Raw genomic sequence first — 20,000 nt, 5'->3', positions numbered from 1 at the left:
ACAGTGTCTTATAATTCAACCTGGCATGTAGTAGACTCACTCAAAGAAAGGTCAGGATCCGCGGTTCTCTTTTCTTGAAGATCAGCAAGTATCTGGTCAATTTTCTGAGCGAAAAAATCCGCAAAAGCGTTCGCGAGGGAACAAGCGTCAGAAGATGGAGGATAGCGCTTTACGCAGGACTTTTGCAGCAACTTATTTACAGGAGCGAGCCTGTTTAGAGATTTATACACCACGCAAAGCTTTTTGTATCCGGCGCTGAGATTCAAGCTTTCTCCCATTCAACACTTGAAAAAGGTATTCAGTACTGGTGTCAAAGGCGGAGGAGGTCAGGACTCTAGCAGCACGGTTTTGTAACGTTTGGAGTTTACTGGCAAGAGTTTTATTATACAGTTACCCCAGACAACGTTACAGTAATTAAAATAAAGGTTTCACCAGAGAAGTTTAAATAAATCGCAGCGTTCTGTGAGGAACAAAAGGTCGAATACGTTCCAGGGCCCCAATACCAGAAGCAATCTTCTTAGATAGGTTCTCGATGTGAACATTCTAAGTCAGATTTTCGTCGATATAAATAACGAGAGATTTGGTGTTGGGCACCTGGCTTATCTGGGCTCAGTCAAATTTTAGAGAGGGGGAATGGTCAAACGACCTCAGGCTTTGCCGAAAACAAATTAGCATAAATTCAGTTTTAGATTCATTTAGTGTAAGCTTATTAGCTATAAGCCACTCATTGACGCTGACAAGATCTTTATGGAGATTAATTCCAATACTACCGATATTATTACCTGCAAGCGTCAAGTGGGTGTCATCGGCATACATGTGTATTCGGGGCTGTGAGTGCAAGAGACAATTCAGTAGATCATTAATGTATAAGAGAAAAAGAAGCAGTCCAAGAATTGTCCACTGATGGATACCGCAGGACAATACACAATTGTTGGAAAGGGAGGCATTCAGGAAACATTCCTGAATGCGTTCATATAAGTATGATTTAGGCCCGTTTTAAACGTCATATTTTACATGTGCCGAATCTAAATGCAAATGAGAAAAATCTACCGTTTTCGCTTATTTGCATTAGATTCGGCACATGCAAAATGCGACGTTTAAAACCGGCCTTAAACCATTCGATTGAGACGCCTCTTATACCATACACAGCCAACTTAGAAATCACAATACTGTGATCCACCGTTGCAATGCATGCAGCGGCACAATGGACTGGTCAAGCTTGCTTTTTCCGCAACTTTTCCAACACAGTTTACAAAGATTCGGTAGAACATTTAATTATTAGCTGTTAATGAAAAAGAAAGTTGCTATTGTGGTATCGCCAAATCTATCAAGGCAATTGTGCGCGAGCATTCTGCGCATAAGCAACTTGTATAGAAGTTATTTACAAGAATTTGCTCACATTTATTCATTTTCTTTAAAACTACATCTAGTTAAAAAAAAGTTACTCAATGTGCAGGTCATGGGAACTCAAAGTGGAGAAAATCAAAACGATTTCAAGTAAATCCGAATTTTTCCATGAGCGAACAAGATAAAAAGCATAACGAATGCAGTACTGTCTATGTACTCTGTCTATAAAAACCGTACAAGATTTGCCCCGAAGATGGACAATTGCATAAATGTCGCCCGTTTAGTCCCTAAGAATCTTGTCAGCTTCTGATGATGTCAAAATCAGATGTTGTTATTCAGAAATAACAGCAAAAAAAGTACTCAAAAGATTCCTTTTCCCAAGAATCTGATTTTGTCCCGTTCTCTCATAGGTATTTTTCGGAAAAACCGCATATCGCAGGCTCTCCCCGTCAAAAAGAACTTGCTAATGAACTGGAGAGGCGCTGGAAGGAGTATGGCTTTGATCACGTGGAACAACCCGAGTACAAAGCGCTGCTGTCCTTCCCCAACACAACACATCCGACAAGAATAACCATCAAATATAAAAATGGAACTATTATTCATCAAATCAAAGGAGAGGAACAGGTGCGAGGGCCAGGAAGAATTTATTGAATTTTCAGTGGTGTTGCCTTGTTTTCCTTACGGATAGTAAAGCCAAAGCAAAGCACGTATGCGCATGCACGCCTTTTACCAGAAGAAGACCAAAAATAAGTGCGGAAGACATTACTCGTATGTCACAGGAGTAAAGCAAAGCTAACCAAAAAGGGAAAGTTTTCTAACTTTGAATCAACTCCGGCCGTTTTGTTAGATTATCGCGTGACCAGCTCACGTTAAAGGTCTTTCTTCCTCCCACCAAGTCAAAAAGATAGGAAACTCGTAAATTACACCAACCATAGAAAAGAAAGACATCCTGTCCTGTCTTGCCGCGCACGGCGATTGTTAGACTAGTTTTTCATTAATAAAAATGACCAAAAGTAAAACAATAAAACTTTCAAATCGATTGCAATTAACTTGCTTTCCTGACGTTATAGGATGGCGGCTCTGAGAAAGCTGTGCAGCCGTTCCTAGGTTACAGTCCCAGTGGAAAAGAGGAAGGGGAGCTTGTTTATGTCAACTATGGACGAGTGCAAGACTTTGAACAGCTCAAGAATCTCAGCGTTAATGTGACGGGAAAGATCGCTATTATGAGATACGGAAAAATATTTCGAGGAAATAAGGTATGATACACTCAAGCGTCGACTGGTTGAACTGAGAAAACATCGTTATCCTACCTGTATGGATTAATCTAACATTGGAACGCACCCGACCAGTCGCTCAAACGTATCAGCGTTCATGTAATGGGGAAGTTAGCCATTATGAACAACAACGCAAAATGACATACTCCGATGAAATAAGGATAGAAGAAACACTGAACAATTTATTCGGGATATAAGAAAAGTTTAAAAACCCCTTCTTTTGTCTTGATACAAAGCAGAGAGAACGCCATGAAAGCTCCGTAAGGCCTCTCCAAAATTTCTCCGTAATTATATCAATTACTTTTGAACAATATTCAAAACAAATAGCTCTAATTGCCGGCCAAGCTTTTAATTCTTTTCCTTTGTGGGTAAAGAGGGGAGCCCAAACGTTTGGTTCAACTGGAACAGCGGTTTTCAAAAAAAGCAATTCATTCAAAGGTAACAGTTTGTGATGTTCGTTTCCTAGGTAGCAAATGCAGCAAGTTATGGCGCCATAGCCGCTCTTATCTTCTCAGACCCTGCGGATTACGCTTTAGCAGGGGGAGACCCCAAAAATACATATCCCAACACTGCTTGGCTTCCAGCTAGTGGGGTTCAAAGGGGATCATTGTATACTTTTCCGGGGAGTGGAGATCCCCAAACACCTGGAATAGCCGCAAAGCCAGGGATGTACCGGAGGTCGTTAAAGGAAAGCGAACTTCCACCCATTCCTGCTCATCCCATAGGATACGGTGATGCTATTGAATTTCTCAGTAGAATGAAAGGTAAGGTGGAATTTAGAACTTTAGGTACCATAGGTTTCTGTTAAATAGAATAAGTCTTTTCTAATAGTAAATAGAAAAAGAGTTGAAAGGAATCTGTCTCAAACTTTGACAGAACAGGTAAACGACCGAACATTTCAAGCGATCTTTAGCTTGAATAAAAGCCTGTGGTCAGAGAAACCGCATGACTCACAGTTTTGTAACCAACTTTGCGGAACAACAAAATAAATCACGGGTTTGATTCCAGGACTCAGCTCAATGTTGAAAGGTTGAGTTCACTTGTTCTCTTGTTTCTTGGAATCTTGTGATGCTGCTGGCTGGTTAAACAATCACCTAAACATAACCCCATTGTTAAACTAGATCACAAACGTTTACTCTTGATTTAGGCCCGGAAGCCCCAAAGGATTGGAGAGGATCTCTGGATATTACCTATCGTCTTGGACCTGGCTATAACGACAACGATATGACGGTTTCGCTGGAAATAAACAACTATTACGAAGTTAAGTCGATCTTCAATGTGATTGGCACAATTTATGGGGACATCGAGCCTGATCGCTATGTTTTGATTGGTAGCCACAGAGATTCCTGGGTGAACGGAGCTGTTGATTCAGTTAGTGGAATCGCCATCACCACTGAAATTGCTCGTGGATTCGGAGAATTAAAAAAGGCCGGATGGAAGCCGCGTCGGACAATTAAGGTCAGTTAGCGAAGAATTAAATTTAAGGATTTGTTTCTAAGGGTGCTGTAACTTTCCCACACATTTCCAACTGAAAAAACAAACACATGCTCATGAGACAACCTGCGCGACCTTTGAATGAGATAGAGCCCGTTACGGAAACTAGTTAGCATGAATTCGGTGAGCTCGGAAGTCGTTCTCAATTCCCAAAGATGTACTACATGTTCCTGTATGTTCACTCGAATTTAACTCCTGTTGGACGCCTCTAATGTCTAGATTGGTGACATGATAGCTAAATATTCCGTGTTGTAGACTTGCGCAAACCATGAATGTTATAGTGCCAATTTCGTACTCCTCCCAACACCGGTACCCTGTACAGGATTTGTATCCTGTTTTGTTGGAAAAAAAGTGGGCTGAGTTTGTGCTGGTTGTCGACTCATCTCCCCCCACCCCAATTCCCCTCCAAAAAAATAAACAATATGTGGGCCGATAAGGACAGTCACTGAACGCTAAGTCTATTTACGAACTCTTGCCAAAATCAGAGATACCCTTGAGCAGATCTTGCCGAATGTCACTTACGTTGAAGGTAACATCCACACCTAGAAAAGAAAACTTTTAACCGGAAGATATGTTTCCACTAAAATTGTTCGAAACGTTTTCAAAAGGCGCAGCTGACTATATCAAGAAAAACCAGATGAGCTCCTGGAAAAAGTGAATGAGATATTTGCTTTTTCATTTCTGGTACAGACGCTGGTTTTGGTAAACTTTGCAAGAAGCTTGACTGTAATATTATTTCCAGTGGTTTAAAAATATTTTGATCGGATAGGAAGATCCCTTAAAGAGCAGGAGCAAAATGTCTTCTTTTTCAGATCTGTAGCTGGGGAGGAGAAGAATACAGTCTTATTGGATCGGTAGAGTGGGTTGAACAACATGAAAAGCTTCTCACTGAAAGAGCTGTAATCTACCTCAATGCAGATGCAGTCATCTCAGGCAATTACCTGTTTGCTATGTCTTCCTCTCCCCTTGTTAAAAACACATTACTAGAGTTCACCAAAATGGTGGACGATCCTGGTGCGCATGGCGATAAAAAAACACTTTATGACGTCATGGCTGAAAGAGATCCCGCAGACCCTAGGGCAGACCCTCCCAAACCGAAAGTGGGCAATTTAGGATCCGGAAGTGATTTTGCACCATTTTATCAATATATTGGAGTCCCTGCAGCGGATTTTCGTTACCGTGGCTACAACAACACTCCCGTTTTCTATCCAGTTTACCACACACAACACGACACATTCAAATGGCTGACGAAATTCATTGACCCCGATTTCAAATACCACAAGGCATTAACTCAGTTCTGTGGTCAGTTACTGCTCGCGTTTGCAGACACGCCGCTCTTGAGGATGAATGCGATGCTATACGCAGAAGCACTGGAGGAATCTTTGAAAAGCTTAAATTCATCATATGGCGACGAACTGAAAAGCCACAGTACACTTGGTCTATTAGAAAGTGCTGTTGTCAAGTTCAGAGAAACCGCAGATCACTTCACAAAGGCTCAGTAAGTCACTCCACAATGGCCGTCATTATACGAAAGATGCATAATCCATCCTATCACTTTCTTTTCAGCAAGAAATATCCGGAAAGCACTTAGAAAATTATATCAGTGCGTCTAGACGAGCCATCCGCCCTATTACGCCATGGAAAACACTCTAAAGAGCGCGCGTCGGATATTTAACAATTGTTCCATGAGCGCGCGTTGGATATGAGATGATATGCGCCGAGTTGGCTATAATCATCTCATATCCAACAAGCGCGAGTGGAATAATTGTTTTATTAAGAACGCCCCCAAAAGAGAGAAAACTAGACTACAATAAAAATAAAAAGGCCCAAAAAATCACGCATATGCTTACCGTGTTTGTAGATCATGGTATAATGGCTCATAACCCATGATGGCTTAGCCAATCAAAACTCTCGAATTGCATTATCCAATGATCCAGTTTTTAATAAAAGGTGATAGACAGGCAATGAAGCGCGTAGCTTAGCTACGAGGCTCGTAGTTTAGGATTTCAATCATAAACATAAACGTTAGCCGGAGCCACCTCGACGAACACCATAAAAAAGAACTGCACGTTGTTTTTGATAACCGCATTTGTTAACGACCCTGCGCACACTTTGATATCGTACTTTTATTTTACTTGACGATTCACTGAAGGGAAAAACGGAGCACATACTTGAGATTACAAGGAAAGGTTAGACGTACAAGACACTTACAAGATCTGTGCGGCTCTCTCGGTTTTGCATACAACATGAACAAACTTATAGACCGAATGCATAAATGGCGGCCAAAAAAATATTCTTTTGTTTATGTGCTAATTAGACTCACTAGCCTCGCTCTCAAGCACCTTTTCTTTTGTATTTTGTCCATGCAAACGAGGCTAGTGAGGTTAATTAGCACATAAACAAAAGACTATTTTTTGGCCGCCATTTATGCATTCGGTCTATATATGAAACTAAACAATACCAGCGAAACTAACACAAAGAACAACACGAGTTTTACATGGGTGTTAACGAGGTGGTGTGACAAAGGTAGACAAAAAACAAGCGAAGCTTAATTACGGACTAGGAAAACTATAGTAGGACAAACCAGGAAAGGAGAAAGCAAATGAACACTAATTACACGGAAAATACTGGAATTCGTGGCTACAGCATTCAAAACTCGTATTAACACTCTCTTTTGTTGTATCAGAAATGAAATGGAGAAGAAAATCCGGGAGTTTGAGGAACCGAGTTTTGCTGAACTGCGCAGATTCAATGACCGATTGATCAAAGTGGAGCGAGCATTCATCTACGCCTATGGCCTGCCGGGAAGACGCTTAGTCCGTCACGTGATCTTTGCTCCTAGCAAGTACAATCTGTATGGTTCTTCCAGCTTTCCTGGTGCCAGCGATATTTTGTTCAAGTTGCATGAAACCGGGGACACGAACGCGGTTGACCTTCAGCTGTCAATTGCTACACAATCTGTGCTAGCAGCCGTCGATATACTTAAGGGACCTTACTAGGACAAGCATGTCCGATGTTTCCATTGTTTTGCTATTTTTAGTATTTTGCTTTCAATCGTAAATCGCTTTTTCAAATTTAGCCTGAAGAAGTCTACTAGGTTTACCCGATGTTTTTCTTTGTTATCTTGTTGCTTTTGCTCATTTATCACCCTGCGAGCAGAGCCTCTCTATAAGTAACCAGACAGTCGACAAGAAAGGCTCTGCAGAAATCGTGTCAAATCTTTTAACTCGTTGCAGCCAAAGTTTCTGGGCTACTCACATCGGTCAAACCGGTTTAGGAAGCGCGCGCATCATATTTCTGACAAGACGAAGGAAATCGAGCCTTCAACATTAAAATCAATATGGCGTCTAGGATTGTGCTCGTGATCGAGACTTGGCCCTTTTTCTGGGTCTGAAACCGTTTCCAAGCAACGGCTTGCGCATACTCAATAAATACTGTACACGATTTCTGCAGAGTATTTTCTTTCTCGCCGAGTTAAGAAAGAATCTGCTGGCACGGTGCTCATTTGTTTTCTTTCTCAAGGTTCTGTATCATTTGCAAATTGAGGTTTTCGCAACAAAGATAAGCCGTAAATTTCATACAGAGGGACTAAATTATTAACCAATATTGCCTCAGGAAGATAAGATAGTAGACCGAAGGTCCTGGTTTATAAACCCTATGGGACGTTCAAGATCCCACACACTACTCGAAAAGGGCGGGGCACGAATTCCCGGTGTAGTGGTCAGGCCTGAATTCTAAGGTCCACAAGTTTCCTAGTGTTGTAACACAGTTGTTAAGTGCTATCCTTAAATAAAGTGTTTACTTTACTTTGCTAATGTTTTAGTTGCACAAGTGAAGAAATCAATGGCGTATAGAGTGGTTTTCAGTTGAGTGTTGAAATTAATTAGCGAATTGCTTTGGTTTTTGATTTCTTCACTCAGTGATTGGTTTAAAGTTCTCGCGCCACTTTTTCAACCAATCAGAAGTGAAACCAAAATCAATCGTGGCTCGTGCGTGCTCATTTTCCCGCGCTTTGTGTCCGCTACGTGTAATTACTTAGAGTTTTGATTGGTTTACTGGATTGTATCCGCCCTTTTTGATTGGCCAAAGTAATTACTTTGGTTTTGGTTTTACGACACTCATTTGAAAACCGCTCTACACATATTATCTAAAAATGCCACTTGCTTCCTTGGACTTTTTCCGTAAAAGGACGACACCATCTTACAAAAATATTCAAGAATAATAGCCGCTTCACAAAAGCGCCAGTAGAGTTTTCAGTTAAGCTTTTATGGATTCCATATCTAACAAGGGTCACCTCGCAGCTCTTACAAGGTCTCACCTGATTGGAGACCACCCTAACCCTTAACAAAAGAACAAATAACAGAAACAATGGACCCTAGGCCTAAAACAAAAGGGCTGCAACTCTATCCTCTAGGGTCCATTGTTTCTGTTATTTGTTCTTTTGTTAAACCTCAAGGGTGGTCTGCAATCAGGTGAGACCTTGTAGGAGCTGCGAGGCTACCGTCTAACAAGCGCGAATGGGATCATTGTTTTGTTTAGTAAATTCTGTTCGTTTGAAGACTAGAAACTTTCGCTTCCTGACAATTCCTCAGCTTGACAACACTAAGCACGATCATACGGTATGAGTAAATAAAATCGGAAATTTAATAGCAATCAGTATATTTCGCCGATCAAGCTGCAAATTTGAATAAGAACTTCACACGAGGAGTCCAGAATGGACACAATAGGCTCCATAAAAGTCACTTTGCTAAATTTATCTTTTACATACGATTCTTTAATTTTAATGTTTCTACATTGTTGACCTTAATTGAAGTAGATATGTGAAGTTGAAACACAGAAAATTCGGTCACTCCCCTTGGGATGGTGAGAACTGCTTCCAGTTCGCTCCAAAACCTTGAAAATTTCATAGAAAACTGAGACGGAAGCATCAACAAGCGTTTTACGGTTTGAGGAAAGAATAACAACGGTAAGAACACAACGGCACCATCAGTACGTTTCAACACAACCACCTTGAGTGGATGACTTTAAAATATAATTCACAATTTAAAACAATTTAAGTACGATTAATTGCTGTCACTTTGAATGCAGTGAAAAGGAATGGACGAGAGTATGAAAAAGGTGTCTACATTACTAATAAGATGTCCCTCCGGCCTTTTCAAATACAAGGTTCCTGAACTCCTCCTTGTCGGGTGGGCCTGGAAACAGCCTTTCAAAAACAAAGAAGTAGAAAATCACCCATACATGAAGCAATCTTCTGTAACATGGGAGGAGAGTATTGTATGCGATAACAGACTGCTTTCGATAGTTTGACCAGTTTCATTCTCTGGGACTTCCGTCTAACTCTCTTCCTCAAGTAAACATAATCAGATTCAGACATTAAAACATGAGTGGAAGACAATATGCCATACTGAAATGGATTTACTCAAGACTGTCGCAAAAACGTATCCAGTTAACGTACCAGTCGCGTAGAAGCGCTAGGAGCGAAGGAAAGTTGTAGCAGCCACTCTATGCCAATCCAAGTGCAGCCCAATCGCGCAGTCATGGGTTCGAGTCCCGTTCGATCCTGGATTTTCTTCAGGCTTCTCAGCAACTGCAACTGGGGCAGCATAAATGTCTTATATAGTCCTTTCATAGTTTCGAGAGGTATAAAGCGACGTGATTTTCTCAGTGCTGCTGTTATTCTACAAGCGTTTCCCAATTGAAGGGAAATGTGTACCTTCATACTTAAAAGCCAGCTTATTGTCCAAACTTACTCCAAAAATCTTCAAGTGTTTAGAAACAGAGACGGAGGCATCCTCCGTCTATCTGCGAAGCGAAGTCATTCGTTGAAAGACCAACGACAAGGGCTTGCGTCTTGTCCGGGTTTATCATTTGCAAGATAGTTAAGATTAAATCAGCCCGATAAGGAGCTTAAAGCATCGTTGGTAACAGTCTAAGACAGCTGCAGAGATATCAACTATATACACGGTGGAATCATCCGCGAATAATCTTAGCGATGTTTCTGAAATGAAGTAGTTTAGATCATTCATAAAAATACTAATTAAACAGGAGAGAGGAATAAGGGGTTCCTGAGGAATCAATACTGATGTCCCTCCACTCCGGAAATGTTCCTTCGATCTTGACTCTTTGTTGTCGATCCTTAATGTAAGCGGTTATCAGGTCCAGAGCACAGATGTCCATGAGCCCATACGCCTTAAGCTTGGCCAAAAAAAAAGAGTCGAGGCAAACAAAGTCAAACGCTTTGCATGGGTAAACCGCTACGATGTCAACCTTACTTCGTTGGTCAAGGCTAAGACCCCAATCCTCGGTCATTTTCAAAAGCGAAGAACACTAGGAGTGCCCTTTAAGGAATGAGAAATGGTGTTGTCGAATCTAGTCATCTAATTGGACATAGACAACTTCCTCGTTGGTACAAGTAAACACGTCTGTAGTGTCTCTTGTCTGTTGCATCATCTTTTCTGAAGATGGGCGATACATGGCTTCTTTTCAGTTCTCATGATGGCCAAACGCATTTCTCCATAAATTTGTTAATAAACTTGACCACCTCTTCTGCTATTGCCGGAGCAGATAGCGATAAGATTTGAGTAAAGACACCGTCAACGCCCACTAATTTCCTTGGGTCGAACTCTTTTCAGGCTTTCGGCTGTATAAAGACTAAAGGTGCTGTTACATTTAGCAATTCTTCGGCAACTTGTCTCGCAACGACATTGCGAGAAAAATTGCACGATTCATTGGCCAATGTAAGTGGAATTGAATTCTACTTTCCGCAACGGTTGCAACGAATTTTTTAAGCATTGCGCAGTGTAACATCTGTCCTGCAACTTGTTTCGCAATGGTTTGTTGCACCAGGCAATGAAAATGTTCCATTAATCTCATGTGATCATCGAAACGAGACAAGTTGCATGAAACGTTGCTCAGTGTAACACCGGCAAAAAAAACTTGTTTTTGTATTGTGAGAACGTTAGTAGAAATGGCGTTGCGAGACAAGTTGCACGAATAATTGCGTCAGGATGCCAGTTTTCAGTGATCTTTTGAACACAAGGATGTGATGAAGGATCAGACTGGGTGTTAACGGAACCAGCTGAAGGGCGGCGAAAAAGTCATTAAATGTTCCTGCTATTAAGTTCGCATCTTTTAAAACTTGATCGCTCTCCACAAGAATGATTGCTTGGTTGATATTAGCAGTATTGGGTAGAAGAGGTCTCATTTATTTCCAAATTTCACTTTAGTGGTGTGCGTTAAGTGACGTCTCTTCGCAAAAATTTTGCCATATGGGCACATTTCATTGAGGTAACTTTATTCCTGTATGCCTCCCAAGAGACTGTATTCTAATTTCTTCTATGTATTTTGAATAATCTATTTCGTCTGTTATTTCGGGAAACCCTGACCCCAAACAATGGCTAAAACAATAGAAAAAATGACATGTAATTGTTTTTTGCAAGGGTTGCGAACCAATGGCGAGTAATCTTTGGATCAGCTGCTGCACTACTGGTTATTTCTCGCTGGATTGGCGGTGTTATCCACTGAGGCCACTGATCGCCACGCACTTGATTTTACTTTCAGTGAATAATATCTTTATATGACTGAAGACCAATGTGACCAAAAGGTGAGTCCCAAGGGACTTCTCTTAGGTCATCAAGAAAGCCCTTGCATTAGGAGCTTTTTGCTGCATAGAAAGAGATTTGCATCAAAAAGAAATTACCAGTCAAGTGTTGAATATTTATTCAGGGACCCTTCAAAAGATATGCAAAATCTCTTAACTCCTAAGGTATTGTCTCCGATAGCAAGCACTAAGCTTTTGCTTGCGTTACGCGCGAGAATTTCACGACTATGGATGATAAGGTCGAGCTTACTTACAAGAAGAAGAAAAGGCAAAGACGAGTTCGCTGCATAGCTGGAATCGTCGCTTTAATTGTAGCCTTCTTTATCGGCTTTCTGATCGGTTTTTTTGCAATGAAATCTAAGTCAGAGGATGAAGAGAAGATAAGCGAAATGGAAGACGAGAAAAAAGAATTTCAAAGACGACAAGAAGGAGCAAGGAAATATCATCTGGAATTTCAAAAAGGTGTCAGCGAAGGAAAACTAAAGAGTAGCCTAAAGTAAGTACTGCATAAGAAACGAGACAAATTGCTTACTTTTATTCGTTTACTTGAAAAATACGTCGAGTTAAAACCGTTGCTCAATGTGCAGATCAAGGGAACTCAAAATGAAGAACATGAAACGATTTCAAGTAAATTCGAACTTTTCCATGAGCAAACAGGATGAACAACATAACAATGCAGTTCTGTCTATGGTGATTAGGTAGATCCGATTTTTAAGTTAAGTTCATTCAAGAAACGTCATAAAGAGTTCTTAAATTTGGTAAGAGTTGCCTGAAATTAAAACTGGGTAGAGATTTTCTCTTATTGAACAATTTAGTGTACCGACTCAAAATACCAACCAAAAACAGCACAGTAAAATGCATCACAGGAAAGTACTGCTGAGTAATCACAGTTTAGGATTACACCCACAGACTCAAAGGACAGAATCCGCCACCTCGTACAGCATAATAAACAGCACCACAGGAAAGTACTGGTCAGTAGCTTTCATTTGAATGGTCAAACTTTAGGGTTACACCTACAAACTAAAAAGATAGAACCACCTTGTACAGCATAATAAACAGCACCACAGGATTTCCCTCGAAGATGGACAATTGCATAAAATTTAATGTCGCCCTTTTCATCCCTACTGTTGTCAGCTTCTGATGATGTCAAAATCAAATGTTTTTATTCAGTAAGAGTTCCTTTTCCGATGAAACTGATTTTGTCCCGTTCTCTCTTAGGTATTTTTCGGAAAAACCGCATATCGCAGGCTCTCCCCGTCAAAAAGAACTTGCTAATGAACTGGAGAGGCGCTGGAAGGAGTATGGCTTTGATCACGTGGAACAACCCGAGTACAAAGCGCTGCTGTCCTTCCCCAACACAACACATCCGACAAGAATAACCATCAAATATAAAAATGGAACTATTATTCATCAAATCAAAGGAGACGAACAGGTACAAAGTGCTGGAAGAATTTGGTTGTAATGCGTTATATTTCTTAAGGGCATTCTCGTCACCAGAGCCTTGGTTCAACCCAAGGCTCTGGGAAACTCTGGGAAGAAGAACATGCGCCAGGGTTCTTACAGCTAAAAATTTGCCATTTGAACCTTATTGCGCCTGCTCATTTCTCGTGCTAACATGAATGCACCAATTAGAGACGCTTAGACGCTTTTGATTGTTCTTCATGAAAACCAATGAGAAGACACTTTGTTTCAGAGTTCCCCAGAGCTCTGGGGTCGAGATTGTCTTAAGGGTAGAAAAAAAAAAAAAAAAAACACGCATGCGCTCGAGCTTCTTTTTCCAAAAGAAGACCAGAAGAAACTGCGGAAGAAATAAATTTCACGAGGAAAGAGAGTATGGTAAGCGGGAAAAGAGCAAACTGAAAGCAAAGCTAGCCATTACCAAGTACAGGAAAGTTCTCTAAACTTGATTCACACGACTCAGCCCAAAGACATGGGTTGTTAGTGGAGTTAAATAATAGCGTGACAATGCAACTCATGGCAGGCAAGGTCTTTTTCCGCCCGCCAAGTCACGCGCACTCGTGAATTGCACCAGTCATAAAATACAAAGGGATTTTATCCTGTCTTGCGGCGCATGGCGATTGTTGAACCAGTTTTTCGTAAATACAAATGAACAAAAATAAAAAAGGAAAACTATTCTAATCGATCGCAATTAACTTGCTTACGTGACGTTATAGGATGGCAGCGCGAAGAAAGCTGTGCAGCCGTTCCTAGGTTACAGTCCCAGTGGAAAAGCGGAAGGGAAGCTTGTTTACGTCAACTATGGACGAAGGCAAGACTTTGAACAGCTCAAGAATCTCAGCGTAAATGTGACAGGAAAGATCGCTATTATGAGATACGGAAAAATATTTCGAGGAAATAAGGTATGATACACTGTGGTATCGGCTGGTTGAATTGAGTAACAACGGTATCCTCCCCGAATGGATTAATCTAACATTGGAACACACCCGACCAGTCGCTCAAACGTATCAGCGTTCATGTAATGGGGAAGTTAGACATTATGAAGAACGGAAAATAACATACGACGATGAAATCAGGAAAGAAGAAACACTGAAGAATTTATTCGGGATACAAGAATAACTTAAAAACGCCTTCTTCTGTCTCGATACGAAGCGGAGAGAACGCCATGAAAGCTCAATTACATCTCCCTCTTCAAAATTTTTTCGTAATTATATCAATTACTTTTTAACAATATTCAAGACAAATGGCCAAGCTCCTACAATTAATTGTTCTGCTTTGTGGGTGAAGAGTGGAGCCCAAACGTTTTCAATCAACTGGCCCGGGATGATACAGCGAGTGAGTTGATTGATTGAAAACTGGCGCGAGAACTTTGGACCGATCACTGAGTGAAGTTACGCAAAAACAAAGCAATTCGCTAATTAATTTCGACACTCAATTTAGAACCGCTCTAGGGACAACTGACTAACAAGAAATAAATTCATTCAAAGGTAACAGTTTGTGATGTCCGTTTTCTAGGTAGCAAATGCAGCAAATTATGGCGCCATAGCCGCTCTTATCTTCTCAGACCCTGCGGATTACGCTTTAGCAGGGGGAGACCCCAAAAATACATATCCCAACACTGCTTGGCTTCCAGCTAGTGGGGTACAAAGGGGATCGTTGTATACTTTTCCGGGGAGTGGAGATCCCCAAACACCAGGAATAGCCGCAACGCCAGGGATGTACCGGAGGTCGTTAAAGGAAAGCGAACTTCCACCCATTCCTGCTCATCCCATAGGATACGGTGATGCTATTGAATTTCTCAGCAGAATGGAAGGTAAGGTGGAATTTAAAACTTTAGGTGCCATAGATTTCTGTTAAATAGAATAAGCCTTTCCTAATAGAAAAAGAATTGAAAGAAATCTGTCTCAAACCTTGACAGAACAGGTAAACGACCGAACATTTCAAGCCATTTTTAGCTTGAATAAAAGCCTGTGGTTAGAGAAACCATGACACACAGTTTCCTAACCAACTTTGCGGAACAACAAAATATATCACGGGTTTGATTCCAGACTCGGCCCAATGTTCTCTTCTTTCGTGGAATCTTGTGATACCGCTGGCTGGTTAAGCAATCACCTAAACATAACCCTATTGTTAAACTAGATCCCAAAATGTTTACTCTTGATTTAGGTCCGGAAGCCCCAAAGGATTGGAGAGGATCTCTGGATCTTACCTATCGTCTTGGACCTGGCTATAACGACAATGATATGACTGTTTCGCTAGAAATAAACAACTATTACGAAGTCAAGTCGATCTTCAATGTGATTGGCACAATTTATGGGGACATCGAGCCTGATCGCTTTGTTTTGATTGGTAGCCACAGAGATTCTTGGGTGAACGGAGCTGTTGATTCAGTTAGTGGAATCGCTATCACCACTGAAATTGCTCGTGGATTCGGAGAATTAAAAAAGGCCGGATGGAAACCGCGTCGGACAATTAAGGTCAGTTAGTGAAGAATTAAGGACGGTGCCTACTATTGTTATTGCGCATACGTTTTGCGCATCTCCAGATACTCGGATTTCCTATCGCCGATGCTTACTAATACATGGATATTTTTGCGCGGTTTAAAACTATCCAGAGAAAGTAGATCTTAGTAAGTACTCTTGGTATTCAAAACGAAAATTGGGGGTAACCATGCATTTTTGAGAGATTCTTAAGCTTCAATTTGAGAAAGAACGCAATACATTGCTTTGTATTTTAAAGCTTTTTACAAATATTATTCATGAATTATCTTTGAAAAATGCGTGGTTACCCCCAATTTTCTTTTGGATTTCAATAAAACTTGTTAAGATCTACATTTCCTGCATAATCCCACACCGGGGCAAAAATATCTTGAATTAGTAGGCACCGTCCGTAAATTAAGGATTTGTTTCTAAGGTTGCTGTAACTTTCCCACATTTTCCAGCTGCATGTTTGTACAGAGGTTATCCTACAAAAGCGTAAAAAGCAAACCCATTATGCTCATGAGGCAACCTGCGCGACCTTTGAATGAGATAGAGGCCGTTACGGAAACTAGTTAGCATGAAATCAGTGAGCTCTGAAGTCGTTCTCAGTTTTCAATAAGCTATTACATGTTCCTGTATGTTCACACGAATTTAACTCCTGTTGGACGCCTCTAATATCATGATTGGTGATATGATAGAAATATTCCTTGTTGTAGGCTTGCGCAAAACATTGATGTTATAAAACCGAGATCATTCTTCTCTCACCACCTGTACCATCCACACCTACAAAAGAAAACTTTAAACCGGAAAAAACGTTTCCACAAAGCCCTGACTATATCAAGAAAAACCAGATGAGCACCTGGAGAAATGAATGAGATATTTGCGTCTTCATTTCTGATACAAACATTTGCTTTGAAGCTTGACTGTAACATTATTTCCAGGAGGATCCCTTAAAGAGCAGGAGCAAAATGTCTTCTTTTTCAGATCTGTAGCTGGGGAGGAGAAGAATACAGTCTTATTGGATCGGTAGAGTGGGTTGAACAACATGAAAAACTTCTCACTGAAAGAGCTGTGATCTACCTCAATGCAGATGCAGTCGTCGCAGGCAATTACCTCTTTATGATGTATTCCTCTCCCCTTGTTAAAGACACATTACTAGAGTTCACCAAAATGGTGGACGATCCTGGCGCGCATGGCGATAAAAAAACACTTTATGACGTCATGGCTGAAAGAAATCCCGCAGACCCTAAGGCGGACCCTCCCAAACCGAAAGTCGGCAATTTGGGTTCCGGAAGTGATTATGCATCATTTCACCAATATATTGGAGTCCCTGCGGCGGATTTTCGTTACATTGGCTACAACAACACCCCCGTTTTCTATCCAGTTTACCACACACAACACGACACATTCGAATGGCTGACGAAATTCATTGACCCCAATTTCAAATACCACAAGACATCAACTCAATTCTATGGTAAATTACTGCTCGCGTTTGCAGACATGCCACTCTTGAATATGAATGCAATGCTATACGCAGAAGCGCTGGAGGAATCTTTGAAACTTTTAAATTCAACATACGGCGACGAACTGAAAAGTCACAGTACACTCGGTCTACTAGAAAGCGCTGTTATCAAGTTCAGAGAAACCGCAGAGACCTTCACAAAGGCTCAGTAAGTCAGGCCACAATGGCCGTCCTTACACAGAGGATGCATAATCCGTCCATACGAATTATTCTCCTCTGGTATATTAAAAACACAGCCAATAGGGCCGTTTATATGACAGAAAATAAGACGCGAACACCGGGTATAAATGGTACAAAATCTAGGTTCACGGCTTTCTCAAGCCGCGGTTTATCCTAGCCTTGGGAGTTTATACTCGAATAAATAGTTCCTTTCGCGTATTATGTACGCCGCGGCCAGAGTAACCCGCGGCTTATTTTCTCTCGTGTAAACGGCCCTATTGTTTCTCGTTAAGACGAAATATTGGAATAAGTGGGAGCTAAACATTTGGGTCGCAAGGTAGCATAATGGCTTTAAATGAAATAACCGTATGTTTGAAGTGAGGATTATAGACGAAAGAGCATTACACAGGCATTGCAGAGGTCATGGCTTCCAATCCAGTTGAAGCCGCCCAAATTTTTCAGGTGTCTATAATGCACCAATCAATGGTAAGACACAGGGAGCGGGGGTCTGGCATGGGGTGGGGTGGGGATTTTGACATTTTCATTTAAAATAATTCAAATTCCCCACTCCTGGGACAAAATAATTGGTCAACATGTCCACCTGGCGGCAAGTGAAGGTGGTAAAATGTCCTTTGTACGAACAAAATCGCTAGCCTGGGGAGGTAACATACGATCAAAATCCCTTCCCTGGGGACAGACCTCACGATCAAACACCCGTGGTTAGCCCGACTCCCCTTCCCCCCCCCCCCCCCCCCGGTGGTTAACCCGACTCCTCCCTAAGTGCGGTCCAGGTAACTGCACTAGTCACTTTTCTTCCATTAGTTAGAAAGAACTTCCCACACGAATTCCACAAATTGGGAAAAAGAACTTATACAGCATAAATGGAATTAACCGAGGAGCTACCATTTAGCCATAGTTTAGGATTTCAATCATAAACATAAACGTCAGAACCACCTTGAAGAACAACATCGGAAAGTACTGCAGTGTCTTTCTTTTTTGATTACCGCATTCAAATCTACACTTTAAGTAACTCGTATTAACACTCTAATTACACGGAAAATACTGGAATTCGTGGCTACAGCATTCAAAACTCGTATTAACACTCTCTTTTGTTGTATCAGAAATGAAATGGAGAAGAAAATCCGGGAGTTTGAGGAACCGAGTTTTGCTGAACTGCGCAGATTCAATGACCGATTGATCAAAGTGGAGCGAGCATTCATCTACGCCTATGGCCTGCCGGGAAGACGCTTAGTCCGTCACGTGATCTTTGCTCCTAGCAAGTACAATCTGTATGGTTCTTCCAGCTTTCCTGGTGCCAGCGATATTTTGTTCAAGTTGCATGAAACCGGGGACACGAACGCGGTTGACCTTCAGCTGTCAATTGCTACACAATCTGTGCTAGCAGCCGTCGATATACTTATGGGACCTTACTAGGACAAGCATGTCCGATGTTTTTGCTATTTTAGTATTTTGCTTCTAACCGTAAATCGCTCTTCCAAGTTTAACCTTAAAATATCAAAGTCTAGGTGTGACTGGGTTTTTGAACCAGAGTTTTTTCTTTGTTATCTTGTTGCTTTTGCTCGTTTGTTTTCTTTGTCAAGGTTCATTCGCGAACTGCGGTTTCCCAACAAGGATATCGTTTTTAACTTCATACAGAAGCGATGAACTGTCACCCAAAATTGCCTTAGGAGTTAGGAAGATGAGATTGTAAACCGCAGGCACCGGTTCGTTAACTTTGTGGGGCGTTAAAGATCCCACACACTATTCGAAAGGACACGGAGTTCCCGGTTTTAGTGGTCAGACATAAATTCTAAGGTCCACAAGTTTCTTGGTGTTGTAATCCAGTTATTAGGTGCCATCCTTAAATAAAGTGTTTACTGTACTTTACCAATATTTTAGTTGCGAAAGTGAAGAAATCATTGGGATATATGTAAAAAGACGACTTACGACAAGACGCCACTAATACCACCTTACAAAAATATCCAAGAATAATAGCTGCTTCACAAACGCGGCATGCAGTAGAGTTCTCAGTTTACGACAACTCTCACATCACTTAATGCAATGAGCGCATATAGGATATCAGTTAGCTTTTATCGTATGATTCTGTCTAACAAGCGCGAATGGGATCATTGTCTTGTTTAGTAAATTCTGTTCGTATGAAAACTTCAAAAACTCACGTCCTGACACAAATTTCTCAGCTTGGCAACACTACTCACGATATACGGTATGCGCAAATAAAATCGAAAATTTAATACCGATCATCATTTTTCGCCGATAAAGCTGCAAATGTGAATTTGGAGTTTACATGAGGAGCCCAGAATTGGCAAAATAGGCTCCATAAAAATAACTTTGTTAACTTCAACTTATACATACGTTTCTGCATTTTTGACCTTACTAGATTGAAGTAATTATAGGAAGTAGAACCGCAGAAATTTGATCACTCCCCTTGGGATGGTGAAAACTGCTCCCAGTTCGCTCCAAAACCTTTGAAATTTCATAGGAAGCATCAAAAAGAGTTTTGCGATTTGCAGGAAAGGAATAACAACGGCATCATCAGTATATTGTTTGAATTTTTGCGAGACCAAAGCTGAAAAAAAACTTACGTTTCAACACAACTGCCACGAGTGGATGACTTTAGAATATAATTCACATTTTAAGTGAAA

At 41.0% G+C, this 20,000-nt stretch overlaps 3 protein-coding genes across 4 annotated transcripts in view; 2 read left to right on the top strand and 1 right to left on the bottom strand.

Moving 5' to 3' along the window:
* The window catches only part of LOC137973587 (putative N-acetylated-alpha-linked acidic dipeptidase), a 12,540-nt gene extending 4,612 nt beyond the window's left edge, over window positions 1-7,928 (top strand). The window contains exons 2-7 of the mRNA XM_068820429.1: window positions 1,758-1,971; window positions 2,418-2,603; window positions 3,088-3,385; window positions 3,769-4,079; window positions 4,928-5,613; window positions 6,802-7,928. Coding sequence (XP_068676530.1) covers window positions 1,758-1,971; window positions 2,418-2,603; window positions 3,088-3,385; window positions 3,769-4,079; window positions 4,928-5,613; window positions 6,802-7,114 — 2,008 coding nt within the window. The 3' untranslated portion in view covers window positions 7,115-7,928. The remainder of the gene's footprint in view (window positions 1-1,757; window positions 1,972-2,417; window positions 2,604-3,087; window positions 3,386-3,768; window positions 4,080-4,927; window positions 5,614-6,801) is intronic.
* A 3,977-nt stretch (window positions 7,929-11,905) lies between these two features.
* Window positions 11,906-18,771, top strand: LOC137973232 (glutamate carboxypeptidase 2-like). Its single transcript, XM_068820006.1, has 7 exons — window positions 11,906-12,214; window positions 12,937-13,150; window positions 13,893-14,078; window positions 14,692-14,989; window positions 15,343-15,653; window positions 16,641-17,326; window positions 18,459-18,771. Exons 1-7 carry the CDS (start codon window positions 11,946-11,948, stop codon window positions 18,769-18,771), a joined length of 2,277 nt encoding a protein of 758 aa, XP_068676107.1. The 5' UTR covers window positions 11,906-11,945.
* Window positions 18,293-20,000, bottom strand: part of LOC137973231 (structural maintenance of chromosomes protein 2-like) — a 31,791-nt gene continuing 30,083 nt past the window's right edge. The window contains exon 33 of one of the 2 annotated variants that reach the window (XM_068820004.1): window positions 18,293-20,000. This exon is cut by the window's right edge and continues 629 nt beyond it. The gene's annotated coding sequence lies outside the window, so the exon portion shown is untranslated. The other variant, XM_068820005.1, reaches the window with a different exon arrangement.

Source organism: Montipora foliosa, chromosome 10 (genome assembly GCF_036669935.1).
Source record: "Montipora foliosa isolate CH-2021 chromosome 10, ASM3666993v2, whole genome shotgun sequence".
In the NCBI taxonomy this organism is placed as follows: Eukaryota; Metazoa; Cnidaria; class Anthozoa; order Scleractinia; family Acroporidae; genus Montipora; species Montipora foliosa.
Note: the sequence above shows the minus strand (reverse complement) of the source record. Positions and strands in the feature narration are given on the sequence as shown.